This window comes from Telmatherina bonti (assembly GCF_933228915.1).
Source record: "Telmatherina bonti genome assembly, chromosome: 7".
Classification (NCBI taxonomy): domain Eukaryota; kingdom Metazoa; phylum Chordata; class Actinopteri; order Atheriniformes; family Telmatherinidae; genus Telmatherina; species Telmatherina bonti.
The window spans coordinates 13,326,980-13,348,315 of NC_136625.1; the positions used below are offsets into that span (position 1 = coordinate 13,326,980).

Below are 21,336 nucleotides of genomic sequence, written 5' to 3' on the forward strand. Positions count from 1 at the left end.
GGGTTAAAAAAAAACCCCAGAATAAATAACATACATTAGGACAACTTAAAAAAAATTACAGACATCTAAAAACAATCAGAAAATAAAAGCAATTAAATTAAAACAATCGAAATAAAATCAGATGTAAAAAGTCAATTTATTGTGCAGAAAAGGCCAGTTTAAACAAATGGGTCTTCAGTTCAGATTTAGAAGCAGATACACAGGAGGGCTGTCTAACGTGTGAAGGAAGCTCATTCCACAGTTTAGGTGCTGCCACTGCAAACAACCAAGGATGACAGACTGAGGAGGAAATTCAGATCTTTTCCCTTATTTTTACAAATTATAATAATTATTAGCTGCCGCCATAAAATGCATCCCAGTCCACACCTCGGTGCTGATTTTCCCAAATTTCTCTGGCGAGCGGAGAAAGAAACCCGGCTGCTGGAGCCTATCAGCAAAACCAGAAACAAAATAAAAACAATCACATTCCTCTCCCACACTATCACAACAAAAGTGGCTCAGTATTTCAGCAGGAGAGGCTGCTGACATTTGGACTGGAGCTTCAGGAGCTCTGTGGTAGATAGACTGTTAAAAGTTTTGCACTTCTCTTTCAGTACAGGCAGGAGAGACTTTTTAAGGAAATGCGGTACTTTCAGCTCCTCTCAAGCGGTTGTTGGAAGCAGAGGTGTGTGCGTCGTTGCTTTTGTTCTTCACAAAAAAACTGAGACATCGTGGCTAGAACTGTGTGAGATAAACCCCGCTGTGTCCTGTTCAGACAGAATTCAGGCACAGATCGCAGCTTTTTCACACGCCTGTGCTGTTTTCACTGTCCAGTTCTAAGACTAATGAGCAGATATTGGACTGGTAATGATTAATCACAGTGGGAATATATATTTAAAAAAGGCTCTCTATTCATCAGTCACTTATTCCTGCAAATGTGAAAGAATTTGCAAAGCAAAGTCGACTCCAAACATGCCAACAACAAGCTAATAAGATTTCCATTTGATTTCTCACACCAGGCTTATTTTCGCTTCAGACATTCCAGTCTTTGTTTGTGGTGCGCGTGAAGCACGGTGACAGCTGCTCCCCGTGAGAGCAAATCATGATCATTATCATGTTTGAGCAATTAGAAAATAAAGTTCAATTCACACAGATCACTGTGTGGAACTGCGCAGGTGTGTCGCGACCGTGCAAATGAAAGGGAAGCCGTCACAGCCAGACAGATGGGAAAACTGAACTTTTTCTTTTGCTCTCAAACGTTTAGATTTGTTCTCCTCTTTTTAATGAAGTGTCAAAGATGTCTGAAAGCTGTCACCAGGTGAAATCTTGAGCTAATAGAAAGTTAAAGTTAACGAGGAAAATTAGAAAATGCACCATGTAGCCGAAACTCAGATCTGTCAGCTTTCAAAAGTCTGATGAAAAGGCACCCTGCTTGTGTCCTAAATGTGTTTCTGTTGAGCCAAAACACCTGAGTTATGTCATAAAATGTGCTCAACAACCATTGTAAGTTGTAGGTGAAGGCAGGTTGAGCAACATTAGTTCGTTTCCTGCTTGCTTTGCTGAGCTTTTTGCATAAAATTGCCGTTTACTGTCACTGCTGCAGCTGTAAGATCAGCTCCATCCCGTGTAAAGAGATAATAGTGACTTTACATGTAAATTATAGCAGCTCTCGTTTCCCCTGGAGTAGCTTGCATTGATGATGTGTATCTCTAGTAGCTGTTAACGTTGTTAAAGCTTTCTAATCAATGCTTTCATTGCTTGAGACAGCAGGATAATTACCAAGCTGAATGAAGCAACCCTGTTTGAATTCATCACTCTGATGACTTCACATCTAATTTACTAATTGTTTAACCAGACGACTCCTTTTTTTTTTCTTTTTTTTTTTCTTGTTGCTGTGCAGTGGATTCTGAAATCTAAACAAGGTACACGTGTCAGTAAAATGACTGATGGCACAAGTTGCGTTGCACTGTTTTCCTGACAAGATCAGAGAGCAAAGTCATTCATCATTTCACAAACAAAAGCCAACCTAGTCTGCTCATTCATGTGCTTTCTTGTGTGTGTGTGTGTGTGTGTTTCTGTGGCAGTGTTGCCCGACAGCCCCAATTTTCCCTACAGACGGTATGACCGCCTCCCTCCCATCAGCCAGTTCTCCATCGAGAGTGACTCGGACCTGTCGGAGACGGCAGAGCTCATAGAGGAGTACGAAGTGTTTGATCCCTCCAGACCACGACCCAAAGTCATCCTCGTCATCGGTAAAGGACCAGTCTAACAGAAAATAAACAAAACACACACACATGGTGACACAATTGTCCTGAATGGGAGCTGATGGCTAGTGGAAGAGTGTGTTTGTTTGTGTTGTTCCTCCTCAGTGGTTCGAGCTGCGTGTCAGTTCGACACTGACGCTCTCCTGATCTGATCTCCTTGACACGCCCGCATCAGCCTGTCAAATACTTTCATTAATCTTATTAATTAAGTGCGGCAGCTGCAAAGTAACGGCAACCAGAGTTTAGATTGACCGAAATGTTCTTTTATTCATACAAACTGTTTATGAAATAGTTTATTACAAATGGTGAGTAAGTGAGAAAAAGAACTCCGGTGCCCGCTGGAAGCCTTTTAAAAGAGCTTCTGTAGCAGCATAGTTACCTTTCTGTGGGATTTTTACAGCGTCTGTGAAGTGGATGATAGATATTTGTCCTCGCAGCACAAAGCCGGTTCCTAGCTCTTCTTTGTGAGCATGTTGTGCCCTATTTTAGAAAGAGAAGCAGGATGGCAGCAGCTGTCATCTCTGTGGAGGATCACGGTGAATGTTTGGTCTGTCAGGTTCGTGGAGACGGACCAACAAAAGCACGTGTGGTCAGGAGGATGCTGGGCAGAGAGTGGGTCAAGAGCTACAAAATACCGCAGAAAGCAGAAAGCTGGTTAATGCATCATGAGGAGGCATAAGATGGTCTGACAGCTTTTCTCTGCTGCCGCGTTTTTAATACACACTATCATTAATGTTTTATTTAATCTGCAGTCAAAATGAAAGCACGAACAATGACTTTGCGCTATTTCTGCTGTGCAGTTTGAGGCGCAACACTTCCGGAGTAGCTGGATTCTTGTAACATTTATGAGATAAAAATCATGAAGCGGTCTGTCATACCAGCTGCCAATCTAATGGCTAAAAAGTGCTTCAGGTATGAAGAAATCAGACAGCAGCTTCTTTCAAAGACGCCTCAGTAGCATGATGTAACAACAAATAAAAAATTTTAAAAAAAAGCAGAAAAACCTTATTTTAAGTGATTAGATACGCTAAACCACTCTGCTGCTAACGCTTCATTTAACTGGTTTGCTGAACTTCTGCAGAGGCTTTTAACTAAACCGAGACATATCAAACATTCTGCTATAACTTCCGTTTACTTACACACACTACATACATGCATAGAGAGGAAGTAGGCCATGGGAAATTATTCTGTCTGTCAGATTTGTGAACATGTTTGAAATGAAGCAGTCTGGAAAATTAACTTCTTCACTGCCTGAGAAATGATTAACAGTGATACTGTTATACATGCTGTTATGTTACAGGAAGGAAAGCATTACTTAGATCAGTATAAAGATTGTAAATTGAGGCAAAAAGCTAACGAACATCTCAGTGGCGGCAGCCGAATCCGACCGCTTGTATTTGGATTGAAGACTCCATAAATTACCTTGAGTGCTACAAATCGGACTCTGTCCTACATTTCTCAACCACCAGAGCATCGAGATCAAAGTTGGTTTTGAGTACTTTGTCAGCAGATTATCTATAAATATGCGCCTAGAATTGTTTATTTTTTAGGTCATTTAAAAGTTCACTGCAATGTACTGGTGGGAATAATATTTACATGGATGTTTTAAATAGAATCAAACTCTTATGGTTTAATAGAGGGATTGCAATAAATGGGCCATGTTGTACTACTATGTTATTACACTGGTACAGACCACAGTACAAACTATACTCCTAAAAGCACTCAGATATGTCTGTCAGACCAAAATGGTACAAAATTGAAGTCCTGAAGCCCACGCTTTAACACTCAGATTATATACATTGAGATGGAAAAACTCCTGCTTGCACCAGCTCAACTAGACTCCAGTTGAACATAGTTTGTACATATTATCAAGCTTCTGTCAGACAGCATCATGTGTGAGAATTTTTGACTGCTCTTTTAGACTCGGGTCGCTTTTAGGGGATTCCAGATCACTGCTCCACTCTAACAAAATCTCTATTTTATAAACACATCATCATCGTCTGACTAAGACATAATTTAAGTAACGTAAAGGCAGTATGTGTGTAATGCATTCAGTGGATGTACAATGATCTCCCACAGAGAAAATTAAAAGCCGCACTGATCTCTTTAACACATCAAGATGAGGCGGTGTTGGGAGGGAGGAGGAGGAGGAGGAGGAGGAAGAGGAAGAGGAAGAGCAGTCGTCTTTCAACCAGAAAGTTGGAGGATTAATTCCAGGCTTCACCTTACTAGACGCCTAAGTGTCAAATGGGCAGAATACCTAACCTTGCATTGCATTGTGTGTGTGTGTGTGTGTGTGTGTGTGTGTGTGTGAATGGGTGAGTGTGACAAGTGTAAAGCGCTTTGAGTGGTCGGGATGACTGGAGAAGTGCTATATAAGTGCAGGTCCAGTTACCATCCACCATGCATACAAGAGTTTTGTGTCATTGAGTGCACTTTGGGTGAATAACCCAAATCCCATCTTGCACATGCAAGCTCTGACTGACACTGCTGCAGCTCTAGAGTTCAAAACGAAGGCTGAGCTTGAAGGTGTTTATGTGTTCACATTCATTCAGTCATTTTTTATACCACTAGTTCCATTTCAGAGTGACAGGGAAGCTGAAGCCCACCCCAGCATTTAGCAGGCGTGAGGCAGGGTACGCCCTGGACATCTTCCTACTCATCCTTCTGTACCTTTTTGTTATTACCATGAAATAGTCATGAGGTCATTGAAACTAAGGTCACGTTTTCAGATGAACGTGTTGGAGGACAATATCTTGTATATTTGAAGGTAACATTCGTCTCATTTGACAGGAAACAGTTCAGGACAGTGTCAATCTCAGTGCGCTTCACCGCAATCCGAGCAACCATGATCATGACCTCAGTACAATGCAAGGCCTTATTCCGTAAATAATGAAGTTGACTAATAATGAAGTTGATAATGGCTTCAGGCTGCACCTGAAGCAGGAGGCTTTTTACACTTAATATGAGAAATGGCCACTTGTGAATTGGTGATAAAATTTGCTCTCATGCAGAAAACTAAAAAAAAAAAAGGATGTTGACTATTGCATGTGCACATGCAGAGTGAAGGATGAAAAAAGTATAAAACAAAGTTTTACTCATGTCTTCAATGGCACCACAATTATCAGGAAAGAGCTCACTTTCAGTTAGAATCCATCCAGTCATTATCCCAAAGGTATTTCTAATATTCCTACCAGTACACTGACGTGCACTTTTAAATGACCTAAAAAAAAACAACAACAACAATTCTAGACACATATTTATAGATAATCTGCTGACAAAGTACTCAAACCCAACTTTGATCTTGATGCTATGATGGTTGAGAAATGTAGGACAGAGTCCGATTTGTAGCGCTCAAGGTGCACTTGGACTGGACGATATGACAAGTGCCTTTTTTATGTCAAACACAAACATTTAATACCTCCTGAACACTTTAACACTCTTAACTATCTTTTACACACTCATACCAGTCACCACAATAAAAACCTTTCAGAAATGCATTAATTTACAGTAAAGCCAAAAACAAAAGGTTAAAATCTTTTTTTTTCTTTTGCTTGAACATCCGTACCTCCATCCTTTAAAAGGCCTTCCTGATGCTGAAACGCTGTTGACTGCCAATGAATGCTGCTTGTTCTCTTGACTAATTACTTCTCTCTGACCGGCCTTTCAACGAGAGGAAATTTGAAGGAGTTGATATTTCTATGGCAACTGTAGCAACTTTGCAACCCTGCAATGAAATACAATTATCGAAAGAAAAGCAGCTTTCAAGTTGTCAGAAGGCTTTCATTGGCACTTAACCTGTTATTTTTTTCCCTTTTTAATTATTTTTCCTCGTCAAAAAACTGATTTTTTTGACGATAATATATTATTACCAGTGACGCGAGTCCAGATGGGCAGAGTGTCACCGTTACATGGTGCTGAGATTTGCACATTTTTATTAAAATACAGATTATTTTTATGTTTAAATCTGTGTGGTAGACGATAAAATACCAGTAGCTTGCAGAACATTTCTCACTGCAATGCAAAAAAAGGAAGGATTTGTTAAGAAATGTAGGAGGTTCACAGGTACCTGTCCCCTCCCCCCTTCCACACACACCCTTTCTTCCCCACAAACACTCGCACAGCCCAGGCACTAGCACCCTCTTAATCATGTGCAAACACAAACAGATTCATGCAGAGACACACCGCCTCACATAGCCTTGGTTTGTCTCCCTCGCACACACACGCCCACGCTAGCGCGCCCACACGCATAATGTTTCACACTCACATGATAAAATCTCTCCCAAAACATCACCAGCTCTCCCTCTCCGCCTAGGTGGCCCTGGCAGCGGCAAAGGAACGCAGAGCCTGAAGATCGCCGAGCGCTACGGCTTCCAGTACATGTCTGTGGGCGAGCTGCTGAGGAAGAAGATGATCCACAACGCCACCAGCAACAGAAAGTGGAGCCTGATCGCCAAAATCATCACCAACGGAGAGCTTGCACCGCAGGTAGCAGAGAAGTAGAGAAGTGGGGGGGGGGGGGGGGGGGTGGGGGGGGGTAGACTGAGGATGATGAGCGTCTAGTATGTCTGGTCACTGTCAGGCCATTATCACAGCAGGGATGTTACAAGGGTCTAATTGGCAGCACCCACATCACCAGTATGCTGGAGTGAAGAATGCTTATCCATCTTATTAGCATCTATCTGGGTAAGATAATGATGGTCAGGGAAGAAGATCAACCAAAGCCCCCCCCCCCCCCCCCCCCCCCCCCCCACCCTGTGTGGCTGTTTACACATAAGAGAAAATATACACAAAACTCTGATACATACATGGCTCAACATGTGCACAGCATTAACCGCATCCATCATGGCGGTCATCATAAACCTGTTATTAAAACCCAAGCGGGTGGACTTAACTAAGGCAGGGGGAATAAGGGATTAAATAGAGACTAATTAAAAAAATAAAAAAATAAAATAAATACAAGAAACTAAAAGCGACTGGACTGACTCAAGCTGGCATGGCAACCGGGCACAAGCAACTCAACAATGATCCGGCCCTGAACAAAGCAAAGCCTGGAGTGTGAATGAAGCAACGCCTGCGAACTAGTTCAGGCAGGCAAGTCAGGCTGCTGTGCACCATGCCGTGTGATGTGCATCAGAGGTTCACGCTTAATATCAAACATATAGTCAGGCTGCACACTTCATCCCTCGCTGTTTGCTTCGTGCTTGCTGCCGCTGTTGCTACGGCTGCCTTCATCACGACACGTTGCCTGTTTCTGCTCTGTGCCCTTCTGCCACCCAACAGCTACCTGTAGGCTCCAATATAATTGTTTAATTTTATTCAGTTATTTAATTGATCTAAAAGATGTGTACATGGTGTGATGGAATCTAAGCCTAACCAGTAAAACCACAACGCTGGATGAAGCTTTTATCCATCGACTCGTGATGAATGCAAAGCATGCGTGACAGACATGAACACTAACAGACTAAAGGCTTGTATATAAATGTTCACTCTCCCCTGGCTGCAAAGAAGGACTGACGGGGGGGTTGTGCGGGTTTTTCTCAGCAGGTCATCTGGGCAGAAGCGGATGACATGCGGTCAGTGAGCAAAAGCAGAAAGTTGTCATTTCTGCTTTTCCATTGATGTGGAAGGTTTAGCAGGACTGAATGGATCATTTCGAGATACAGTGGTTTAAAAATCTTTGGCTCATTCTGGTCCTACAGCTGGTTTTCGGTGGATCTTTGCTTCAACACACCAAAATCAAATTAGATCAATCAAACACTATCAGGTTCTGCACAATGACTCGGGTCATTTGAGTCAGGTGTGTTGGAGCAGGAACACATGGAAAACCTGCAGGACTGTTCGTAAAAAAAAAGAGTAGAAGAATGCTGATCTTGAACATTTATAATCCATTATGCAAGAAATCATCTTTATTCCTCCCATAACGTTTTTCTCTGTTTAATTTGAGCTCCAGCTTTATTTTCCTGATTGGTTAGATCATGAAGGCATTACTTTGATTTATTCATTTATTTATTTACTTTTTTATAAATGTTTACACACAATTTCTGGATTTTTCCACAGCAAAAGCTGATTTCTGCTCTCCAGTGTTTCATTTTAAACCCCCCCCCCCCCCCCTTTTGTGAACTGAATTCATACCAAAAGCAGGAAAAACTATGAAAGACGGGAGTTTGATAATGTAACATAACAACACTCCAGTACATGACAATATCCTAATATTAGACCCAAACAACACATTTCTGTGTGGACTAGCTGAATGTAGTTGCCGTGATGTCCAGCATTGGTTTAACAGAACACCAGTTAGCAGCTCATTCACACTCTCCACTGGTTAGATAATGTTTCAGCAAAAATAACAAGTAGAATAAAAGTAGAAAAAAGAAAAAGATTTATGTACAATGCTCTTCAAGTTGTCATATTGCATCTACAGGTTTTATTCTTGACCTCAAATCATGTGAAGAACAAATCAGGTCTGGATCAAAAGCACGCTCGCTGTTTCCTTCAGCATGCACAGAGGTGTGCAGCTGCAGCCTTTTCCCTGAATAAGTCATATTAATGGTGCGAGTCAGTTGCTTGTGTGTGCTTTGTTTGCATATTTTTTCGCTGTGGAACGTTTAGCCTCGGCAAAGCAGCTGCCAGACAGTCAGACTTATTGTGTCGATACATATGCATATATATGTCTCATTCAAAGACCGAAAGGTTACCGAGCAACCCCTTCCTGTACGATGTAGTTTCCCGACAGGCTGACATGCTTCTCCTTTAGAAATGCAGCTGTAGTGGAGATCAGGCCGGTTGCTATTCTGTTTACAGTTGTTGGAGCACCTTTAACTTGCAGAATGCATGTTTTTGATAAGCTTATGCAATGTCACCACATTTATTTGCATGTTTATCTTGTATTTTTGGAGGGATCTTATAATTTTTACGTCACTAGCTTCTGTTCTCGTTCAGAAAATCTGCTTTTCAGGGTTCAAGGAAGCAGCCACATATATATATATATATATATATATATATATATATATATATATATATATATATATATATATATATATATATATATATATATATATATATATATATATGTTTCAGGCTTCATTGGTCTTTTGTCTCATTAACTTTGGTTGACATCATGCATCCACTTATCATCAAGCCTTAATGCATCGTGTCCACGTGCATCCTTCCTCCCAGCAGACTGATGAAGCCACAGAACTAAATGCCCGCAGCAAATGATTTTATAGACTTTGTCTATTTGAATAGAAAAATAAAACATTCACTGGCTTTTTAGTCACATTTCAATGTGAACCCTTGTTACCTCTTAAGCTTTATGACTGTACTTTTCTGCAGCCTGTAAGTACACCACTGTGTCTCATGAATGTTACATTTTTTGGGGGTGAGGGGTCCTTGAATGAAAGCATCTATCAAAAGTCTATCTTGTTTATTAAAGGGCACAGAAAAAGTCCAAGTGATTAGTTATCTGCATTTAATTAACGCATAAGAGGGTGGTCTTTACACTGGCACTATGAGGAATGGGTGATGCTGCAAGGCCGTAACACGGGGACGAGCCCCCGCCTGTGTCATGACGAGCTCCTTTTAGCTCGTATCCACTCATGAATTATCTCCACTTACTGCCTCGCTCACCATTCATCATCATTTCCTTGCAAGTCTGAGACATCGCTTCCCCCCCTCGTAGCGATTCAGTCCAGATGTCAGTCCAGAGAGAAACAAACGGCAAAGTAGGTCAAGCAGCAAACATATCAGATATGATCAAATTACACGTGGCATCTCGTCAGACATTTAGTTTTACATTAGTTACATTTAGTTTGATTTCTTAATGATTCTGTGTGGAAAAGATCAGCGCCTTTGCTGTTCTGAACAAGAGAACCGGTGGCTCCACTTTTTCTGTGAGCTCTTGTTTTAGTGATTCACAGCTGAACCTCAGAGATGCCTAAAGACATGCGCATCATCCTCTCTTTTTCTTCTGCTTGACTTTTTCAGTCATCGCTTAAAAAAGTGACATAAAATTGTTGCTTGGTGTCAGTTTCTGCATGTCAATAACCAGATATTTTTGGTTTGGCTAACTTTGACCACTCGTGACGACAATTAAGTAAATAGAAAAGAAGCTGCAGAATTGTTTATATTGAAAGCAGCTCAAATTTACTGTACTGACGGATCAGTATGTTTCCCTAAATGTCCATGGGGTCATGCGTTTCTCTCAAAAAGCTGGAAATTTTTCTTTTATTTTACGGAAAGCTAGAACAACTATGCGCTCAGTGACTGCAGATGTTTTAAAAATGCCAAACACACACACGATGCACCGCTTCACTCTCAGCCAACGACCAAACACTGGTCGTCTCACGGCTGGGTCACGTGATTCGGTGTATTTGTGAACCTATATTCCCCAGAAATCCCACCGGTCTTCTCAAAAGAGGCTCTTGGATGTTTGACAGCCCGCTCTAAAATTAAAGACTGAAAGCACTTTTGCTTTGATATTCTTAGACTGTGAAGAATCTCTATATTAAGAGGATCTCAGCAGAAACCGGGACCATTTTTAAACTCCCTGCTCTGCGGTTGCCTCGTACAGCAACTTGTTTTTCAGTGTCTTTCATAACTTTTAAAATCTTTTCAAATTTCTTCTTAGAAAGAGGAAGAACATTCGATAGGATCCATCATGTTTTTATCCACTCAAACATACATATTGTTTTTCCAATTATGATCTATTGTTTAGAGTTTTATTGATATACTTTTGGATTTATAGTTAAAACGAAGTTACAGTGGCGTAGCTGTTAGCATAAAAAAGGCCGCTGGTTTGAGGCTGGGCTGAGGGAGGCTCAAGTGGTGGTCTTTCCTTCTGGAGTATCCATGTTCTCCCTGCATCTCCGTAGGTACTCTGGCTTCCTTCGTACCAAAATCATCCAATTTAAGGCCTTGCGTTCATTTCTGTTGCATTGTGGGGAAATGAAACCGCAATCAGACGCATGTCAAATTAGCTGTGCTGAAGCTGAAGTTGGGTTGGGAGCAGTTTCAGGTTGGTAGCTGAAGAACTGCAGTTCCATGTGCTCATCAGGGCAACAAAAATAGAATAAAACAAGGAGCAAAAAGACCCAGACGCACTGCAGAAAGTCAAAGTATATTTTAAGGAATTACCAATGAAAGTAGTTTACAGTGCTTTTGGAATAAAGACAACATGGTTTTAGAGCAAAAGAGAGAAAGTGCTATTCCAGTTAGTCTTGCTGAAGATGCAATGAGATCAAAACATTAATTTATTTATTCATTCATTATCCCAACCGCTTAGTCCAATGAAGGGTCTCAGCAGTCTTTTGGGGGAAAGGCAGGGTACACTCTGGACAGGTCGCCAGTCCATCACAGGACGAGATCAAAACATATTCATACAAAAGTGTAATTTTGGGGGAAAATTAAAAGGTTTTTTTTCTTCATTTGGATAATAACAGTTCTGAAAGTCTGGCCCATCCTGTTAACAGCAACCAGCCTGTAAACAGGATAACATCAACCAGTGGCCGTGCTTGTGTTAATCTGGTGGTTCATGGTTGGATTGCATCAACCTTGCCTTGAAACTGGCAATATTTATAAGTCTGGTTAACTTTCCATGTTTCAAGTTTCCATGTAAGCGTTGGCCCAACATCTGCTGAACAGAGAATAAAGCAAACAGGTATATTTCTTTTAGTAACATTTTGAAAAAAAGACTTTTTACTCATTCAAAGACAATATGACCAGAGGCTGAAATACTTTAAACCAGCTCAGTTATGTTTTATAATGCACATTTTACTATTTTCCGGGTATTAAAGGGAAATTGGACTGAATCAGTATTAGCTGAGTCAAACTATAATCTTTTTTGCTGTTGGTTTCGCCTCAGACTTTAACAGTCAATCCTATCTCCCACAATATTGTGCTTTTAGAAACAGACCAGAAAGGGACATGCATTATGTACACCGCTTTTCTCTCATAACACCAAAGAGAAACCTGTTCCATCTGATTGATGCAGAAATGACATGGATGCCACACTGCGCCTGTTAGGGATGTCTGAGCTCACAGACTCTTGATCTGTGCAGAAAACGCCTCGAAGTGCTTACTGTGTGCGAAGAATGTACAAGTCAGAGTGGTTTTAGACTACGTTGTCTGTGTTGACTCTTTGTATCGGCTCGTCCGCCACACAGCGGCGGAGGCGAACTGCCTCTAGATGAGAATAACAAGTGATCATTTGGTTCCCTTTCACTCTTTCACTCCCTTTCCCTTTCATGTTTCTTACAGTGTAAGAACTCTGAGGAACCTGCAATCTACTCATCTGTTCTTAGATTAGCGTTTCTGATTTTCTACATTAATCTCTTTTGTGGATTCTAGATTATGTTTAATCTCTGCATTGTCCGCTGGGACGCGTTCTGATGTCAGAGGGAAATTAAATGTCTGCATTAGTCGCGTTATTTTTAGATCAGAGCTTTGCTTGTGTGTCTCTGCCATATTGCAATAAGCATTCTGCCTGGAGAAAAGCGTTGAAACATGTTGACCTCCTCAAGGCATGAAGAAGTAAGTGATGCTAAGGCATGTTGGCACTCTCTGGCTTCAGGATTTCTTCACTCTGCTGCAGACACAAATATGCTAAACAACAATCAGATAAACAGGCTAATTGCATTGCTGAATGGTCTGATGTGTTGCCATTGTTTTCTGTGATTCCAGGTCAGTTTTTGTAGCTGAGCTGACTTTGTAATTGCTGTTTTATAATTTGTTGTCGGTTCTCTTTCCTCAAGAAAACCCCCGACTCCCCCAATCATTTCATTTGTATTGATCAAAAATCCAATGACGTTGCTTCAGATATGGCAGTTGTTTGTCATGGGAGAGAGGAAATCTCAGTTATTGCTGTTCTGACATTTACAGCAGGGGCTCAGAGTGATGGTAATAATGACTCCTGTTGCTTTTGCTGTTTTCCAGGAGACCACAATAACGGAGATAAAGCAGAAGATTATGAAGATTCCTGATGCCAACGGCATCGTCATAGATGGGTTCCCTCGTGACGTCGGACAAGCCTTGTCCTTTGAAGACCAGGTGAGTCTCTATTATTACACCGATTCATCCCCTGAAGACATTTCTATCCATGGGTCCATGGGTCAGTTGCTATTTGCAGGTTTATATCTTCTATCACTGAACTCATTCCCATACCTGCCAAGTACCCGTTTTGGTCGGGAAACTCCCATTTTTTACCCATCTTTCCTCCATCTTTCCAGCATTGTTTTTTTTCCTGTAAATCGGCAATCCTCACTGTGAATTCAATAAGAGCCTCACTCAATATACTAAGACAAGAGGGGAGCCGCCACCCCCAAAAAAGAGATACGTAGCGTAGTATCTTGCTACGTTGCCAAATCAGTAACATTCAGCTTTTTAGCAAGGAATAGTTATCCAAAATATCGTACGGAGTAATGGCATTCTTATGCAACAGTATAAGGTGAAAATACAATAATGCCTCCAGAATGTGGGTGTTTCTTTTTCTATATATATATATATATGTACATAGCTACCGACGGAGCAGCTCTTTGGCGGAATTTGGTGCAGCTGAAATTAGCCAAAACTGGCAACTCTGACAGGGTCAGTTAGGGCCGTTAGGACATTAAAATTTCTGCAAGCAGCCTGCAGCTCTTGTTTGTGGAGAGAACTGCACCGTTGAGGATCATTGTGACTTGTTTAGATAGCATTTTCAGAAAGCCAGTGGCTGCTTCACGAGCTGCAAGTCAAGAGTCAGTGAGCCGCAAGCCACGAAATGAGGAACACTGCTGTAAATCTTCCGTATTATGGCACGGGGAGAACTGACATGAGGAGATGAGTCGCCTCTTTTATCATATTGGTTGTTTGTTGGATTCACTCTTTCATAAATTTTCTTGAGGCCAAGTTTACCTGTTTGGCATTAAAGCAAAACGTTTGTTTTGGACAAGAATAAACAGGATAAATGTTTTTCAGCAAATGTTTGAGATGTTAAAAAGAAAAAGACATTAACAATAATGTAACAACAGTGAAATAGTTGAAATTTGAAACAATAGTGTTATAAGAAACACTTAGTTTGGGTTTTACATACCCAAACAAATTGAAATAAATGGCTCACGGAGGTTTATTTCCACAATTTTTTTTTAAAAGAAATTCATCAAAGTTCCTGCAAATGGAATCTAACAAATAGTAGACCAGGACCTTCAAGGGTTAAATATGGAACTGTGTTTTGTTTGCAGACCACACAGTGACCACACAGTCAAGAAAACAAAAATGGCTACCCTCAATGTTTTGTCATCATTTCGTCTGGTGTTTTGTGACAGTTTGGTAACCATGCTGGTCTAGTTTGTTACTCAGGCAGAAATATCTGGTAAACTTTCCCACCCCCAAGCTAAAGACGGGAGGCGGAGACAAGGAAAAGTTCGCAGCTAGACTTTATTTTCTGAATACAGCGATGGTAAAGCAGACATGGAACTCGAAACCATAAGAACCAGCTTGTAACCATAAGAACTGTGGCATGTATTGTTGAAACTTGTCGAAAAAGCTGGATATTTGCTGCTCAACAGCAGTTTCTTCCAGCTAACTTATTCCCACTTACAACTCTCTTTACAACTAGAAAGGTCACTGTGTGTATGCATGCGTGTGTGTTTTTAAGGATGGAGACAATCCATTCATTAATTCCATACTAATCGTTGTCTGTATGGGAAAACTCACAGAAATGGAATTTGACGTAAGTATTTTCAATGCTAAAAAATATGTGAATGTGCAAGTCTGTCAGTAGTGTGAGATCTGAGGATGATATTGTCAGCTGTTCTGCGGTTTCAATAAGATCCCCGGGGTTGGAAGTGTTTGACATCAAGAGCTACACTGTATTTTAGAGTCACTGACAAGTCATTCAGATCATAAATAATTTATATTTAACAAAATGTGCAAAAATGTCTTTTTTTTCCTTTTGCACAGGTAGAGAAGTGCAAAATATCATTTTGTTATTTTTTTCTGAAAAGTGAAATTCTCTTTACAATGTTAAACTAAAATGAGCTGTAGATACTTCATCCTTCTCACAGAAGCATTAACACAAAGCTGTGTGTACTAGCAGCTTTTTTTTTTTTAGCTACAAATTTAATGTTTGAAGCTGTTTGTATATCAAGAATGAAGTAAAGATTTTAAAGGAGTGGAGACAAGATGCTTCTAATAGGAGCTAAAAGGTCTAAATCACGTGTTGTAGCATTGATTTCTTATAAGGCAAGGCTGCAAGTCCGGCAACTTTTAGATGCATTCCTTCTCCAACATACCTGAATCAAAATAATGACTGGACTGAGGGCTGGACTTCGGCACCACTGGTGTCAGTCTAACACACCCATACTTTTTACTGTATTTTGGGTAAACATATCCAGTGTTTAAGAGAAACTTAATGATACTGAATAAGTCCTTCGCGGCTGGATGGACACATCTTTAGGCATCATTTTCCTGGTGTTGTTAAGAGACTACACTAGTAATTGGAGAACAACATGGCTGTATAGTGCAAACAAAATTTTTTGATTTATTAATTAATTTTTTTGTCAAGCTCGCAGAGCTGATTATGTAACGCTTAAAATGATCCCATCTGTCCCTTTACAACACTCAGCACTTGTGAGGACACAACATGCTGTTAAGTTTGCAGTCCTTAATAAAGTAGCAGCTATCTCGCCATGTAATTTCAGTTCCACCAACAACTTTTACTTTGTGATTTGCTTTGTGAAAATATGAGTACTACTAAGTATTTTATGTTTTGTAAACAGTTTCAGTTGAAATTACATAAAATTTACAAAAAAAAACCCAAAAAACCCATGTTATTTAATCCCAGAATAACTTTGTTTTTATACTAGTAGCCTGGTGTGCATATGGCATGAGAAGAACGTGAGGAGTTTTAATCTACGGGAAGCGATCGGTGCTTTTACAACAGCTGAATGTGATGTGTGTCTCAGCTGCCATTTGAGCCATGTGAAAAGCAGTACAGGCATACATCTTTCTTGTTATGATGTTCATTTTTCATAATGATTTTTATTTCTTCCTCAGGAGCTGTAACTTTTATATCTTTACTTTTTAAATCTTAATAACCAGGATAAAAAAAAAAAAAAACTTCTATGTATCTGTGGTCATTCCTAGAGGCACGGTTTGTTTAAAGCAATTGAGCAGGAACAATTGCAGCAAAAGGTCAGTAGAATGAAACAATAGCAGCCACGAGGCAGAAGTTTGGCCAAGAACACAAGTCACGACAAAGAGAACCATACACTTCATGCACTCATTACTATTCAGTCATTTTAATCCTGTGTTGACCTGCACATTGGACAGAAACATTGTAAATCTTGAAAATGAAAAAGAAAAGTGGAATCCATGATGAATATTTGATATTTTCTATTTTCATGCTAAAACCATAAATCAACACCCACAGGGGTGTTTTTACTGATGTCACCTGACGTCAGGGGGTCCTCTGCTGTTCCCACTAAGATGGCGCAGTCATGACTTCGTTTGAGGTGCTTTATTCGTTTCCAAGGCAATCCACCAATGTGCAGCAATATATACAGTGAACAATATGTACAACTATTTACACTGATTTCACCACTAACTCTCTCCAGTTCCAAAAACACACTGTGACTTGCAACGCTCTAATCTGTACTCCTCACTCTCCACCCTGACAACGAAATGAGCGTCTTATAAATACCAAGCCCCGCCCAACAGGAACTCTCCAGTTACCACAAATACCTGGTTTCTCCTAAATCCCCACAGTAATACATACACAACACTCCAAAGCTAAGACACATATGTAAGCCCCATACATTTCCCACCTTTGAAACATAAAGAAATCAAACATAAAGTTCTGGCGCCGCTGTGTTCAGTAGGGCAACGGATGGTGACGTCACTGCCGCGTTGCGCAATCCTTGGCTATTTAAACATAGCACACCCATTGATCCTGTTTACCCATTTATCCCAAGCAGACATGGCTGACACCCAGGTAATGTACCCTCCTGTACCCTGTTCCCATTCCTGTGACACCTTACCTCAGCCGTTATCAACATTTAACTTGGGAGCTAAATCAACTGATTGAGTTCTGAAGTTGAAATATTTTCCTGTTTTCTAGTTATGGCTTGGAATTAGCTGTATTCCACGCTTTCATAATTTATTAAATATTTTCTGTTTGCAGATCTGCAGGCATCTCAATTTAGCGTGTGAACTGCAGTTTGTAGCCTGCAGTTTGCTTTTGTCTTGCTGAAACAAGCTAATTTTCCCCTCAGAAATGCTGTTTTTTTGCAGCATCTGAAGAATATCTGCCAAATAAGACAATCAAAGTAACGCCATTTCAATGTCTTGCATGTAAAAGCAGGGTCCAGTAACTCAACCTTACCAGACAAAATGTGTCTCAGTAACATGAAGGAATGGCATTACGCCGGATCCTACAGCCTTTGTTTCTGACATTCAGTTCATTTACTTTTGAATGAACTGCAGAGAACAGCCATCCTCAGTGGGATGGAGAAAAAAACATTGTGTCATCTACATCAACACAATGTGCAAAAGAAAAACAAAGATTAATCAATCTCATCTCTTTTTGTCCAGAAGTTGTTGCTTTCAGTTTCACAGCCTCCATCTGAGGCATCGCAGTCAGTCAACGTGTGTCTGAGAAGAAAAAGAAAATAAAGTTGAGTCCTTTTTGTTACCCTGACTGCAACGTCTTCAGTGAAGTGAAACGTGCGCACCCAGGTGTTCTGTCAGTATTCATTCCATGCAGGTTTGGAGCCGAATAAAAACATCCAACCACGGCAGAGTTATTCAGAACAGGTCTGAATGCTGTTTCTGTTTTGTATGTTTACATTGCACCTCAGAGCCAGATGTACGCAGGTGTTGGTGGGTTTCTGGGTGGCAACATATGTGGCTGTAGAACTAGATATGCCAATTTTTTACGGGCCTCTTAGCCTTTTTAGAACTTGTCAATATGAAAATATTCCCATTTGAAGGGGTCTTCTGGACTCATCCTTATCTTTACTTCTGCAATGCTTATTTGCTGCAAAATTGCAAGTTGTATTAAATATTCAAAAGCCCCCTCATTAAAGACACTGACGTATGGCGTTCGGGTAATATTTCCTTTTTCTATTCATTTTTAGACAATTTAATTTATTTACATCTATGATATGGAAGTGATAAACAAGTCAGTGTGGCCTCGGCATCAGGATGGTTGTTCATTTTCTGCCAGTGTGTGATATTTTATACAAGCACCAGCCCCAGTTCATGCTAATCCCAACCATAACTCTTAAAGTCAGCATGTTCTAGCAGCTGCTTCTGATCGACTCTTTTCCATTTTGGCAATGCAGTCGATGTTCACTGTCCCTGAAATGGACAGGTCACTGCTGACTGAGAGACGCCTCTGCCCTTTTGACTGGCAGATTGGTTCATAGTCCTGCATCATCAAGCATCTGACCTACTACATTGTCCTTGAACATGCCTCACAAATACCTGTCAGCTGTCGCAGTGGAAGTTTAGCTCATTTCCTGAGGATCAATAAGCTATTATCTGCCAGAGGGAGCTGCTTTTCAGACAGGCCTATTTATGAATAGTCACGAATAAATTGACAACATTAGTAGGATTAGCAATACAAAGATTGTAAATGTAGAACAAGGATTTTCTGGCAGCGTAGAAGGTATAATAGCATAATGTCATGGTTTTTGAAGTGTTGGTCCAAATTAGAGCCACCTAATGGAAGGTTGAGCTTTACAAATTGGTTCACTGAGTGACGCAAAATGGTTGAAGGCTTTTAGAGGGATTGATGCTCTTTAGCACATTTAAGTTCACTGAATGTTGATCAACTTTTCAATGTGCACTTAGCGGTCGGAGTGTATCTGGGTCAGTGTGAGAGCGGGCTGACTTTATAATCCGGTCATTAAAGCTGAATCACAGGAAACGAGAGGCGAGGAAATTAAAGTAGCAAGTCCCATTTGGAAAGAATACTTAGTAAAAGGAGGGATTCATGTTTTCAGCTCAACTCATTGTTGCAGATATTATTTCAGCTGCTTCAGAAAGTCACAAATGTCTTTTTCTACAATCAAAGTCTTGTTTTTATATTTTTGTCTCATTTTTCATTTCTCTTCCACGTCTCTGTACATCATTACCTGCATTTTATTGTCATTTTAATGATTTTTTTGTTATATCTTTGAACCCAAATAACCCCAGTTTGACTAATTTGTTTGGAATTGATAAAAGTTAATTGATGAAATAATTGAAATTATTAAAAGAAAATATGGTATTGTGTCTACAAATAGCTTCATGTATCAGCAGAATGAATAAGTAAATAAATAAGGAATTTGGTGATATAGAGAGGGTTTTGTTTGTCTATTTGTTTGTTTTTAATTATTTGTACTTGCCCTAGATTTCTTGTTGCAAACCGTGATGTGTCAATGTCATCTTTTCATAATAAAGAAAGATAAAAATGATTTCAAAAGTTATTTAAAGAAAACACACATGCAGATGAATACAAGACTGATACGTTTTTTTATATGTCTCTAAAACAAAGTTGCCATATTAATAAACATCCGTGAAAATAATTTCAAATAAGAGTAAAAAAAAGTTATAAAAGTACACAAATAAAAATCGTCAACTTTCTTCAAATAATTTGTTGCTTTTGGCTGATATATTTGCTTGTTTTTTTAAAATCTTGACTTATTTCAGTCTTAATTCTGAAAATTTCTGTGCAAATTAATTGACAGTTGTTTTATCGTATGTGGTAAAATGTGAACAATCTGTTGAATAACTCCTAAATAATTTCAGGAATTGTTTGTTTCACGCCTTCCTTTTTGGATACAGTGCTAAAGTCGTCTCTTTAGCCTTGTTCGGTCAGCAAGTGCATCAATCAATGACTGTTTTGTCACTGTGTCGGTTCAAGAATTTCTGATGCAAATTGAATGTAAATATAGAACAGCATTACACCGGAGCTGAATTCAGATTAACTGTGTTTGTGGGCTGCTGCTGCTGCTGCTGCTGCTGCTGCTGCTGCTGCTGCTGCTGCTGCTGCTGCGGAGACAGATTTTTCTGGTGGGGTCTTGTTGGTATTTGTTTGTATCTTTGCAACATGTAAATGAATTGTTATTATAAGCAGCCGTAGCAAATCAACTGGAAGAAAAGAGTCTGTTACTGTCAGTTAACAAATGATGCAAAAAGCCATTACAATCACAGGCACGACGTCTCTTATTCTCTATTTCGCGCTAATTACCATGCAAGCGCGCACATGCAAATGAACACACATGGAAAAGTGAACACATTCCGTGGCATGCGCTCGTGCATGCATATTAAGGTATGCAAGTGCTCTGCTTTCAGCTCTGAAAATATCAGTTCAGTCAATTCAGTTTCAGTTTCACTGTCATTACAGCTTGTCAGTTCTTTTGCATTCATTTACATTTGTACACGATGAGTTCCCCAGCTTCAGAGCGGGCACAGTCATGCATAATGACATTCAGCTTCACCCACTTTAGCTGCTTCCTGTTGAGTTTTAAATCTTCATTTATATGTGTTGCCCAACATTTTAATATTTTAGACTGTGGTCAAACCGCATGACGTCCCTTTTCAGCAGTCGCACTTATGTTCTTTTAGATCATCAGGAGTTTCTGCTACATATGATAAGGCAATTTCTTTCTTTTCAGAAGTAGCATGGTTACAATAAGTGTGCCAACACTATGCGTTAAAGCAGGGGTGTCCAGCTCTGGTCCTCAAGGCCCACAATCCTCCAGGTTTTTTATGTGTACCTGTTCCATCACATCTGATTCAAATGAATCAGTCACTGCGCAGAACTTCCCTGGCTCTTAGATCCGATTAATTCGAGCCAGGTGCGTCGGAAAAGAGATACATCAACTTTGGAAACCCCTGCATTAAAGCCACTGCTCCCCTGGTTGAACCATCAAACTACCACAAAATGACAATCTTTGACTATCCTACAGGCAGTGATGTTGATGAATATCTTAGAAATATGAGTTATGTCTTATGTCTTCAGACTAAGCTACAGGAGGAACCTGTACACAGCAGGACTGAGATTGATGTGCTAGTATTCTTGATTAAAATGATGCATTTGTTTTATTTGCATCCATGGAGCTGTTCCCAT

The 21,336-nt window shown here is 40.1% G+C and overlaps 1 protein-coding gene across 1 annotated transcript in view; it reads left to right on the forward strand.

The window, feature by feature from the left end:
• The window catches only part of ak5 (adenylate kinase 5), a gene marked incomplete at its 3' end in the record, with an annotated part of 131,013 nt that overhangs the window by 1,579 nt on the left and 108,098 nt on the right, over positions 1-21,336 (forward strand). Inside the window, exons 3-5 of the mRNA XM_079243678.1 lie at positions 2,064-2,231; positions 6,559-6,731; positions 13,176-13,289. Of these exons, the coding sequence (XP_079099804.1) occupies positions 2,064-2,231; positions 6,559-6,731; positions 13,176-13,289 (455 nt within the window). The remainder of the gene's footprint in view (positions 1-2,063; positions 2,232-6,558; positions 6,732-13,175; positions 13,290-21,336) is intronic.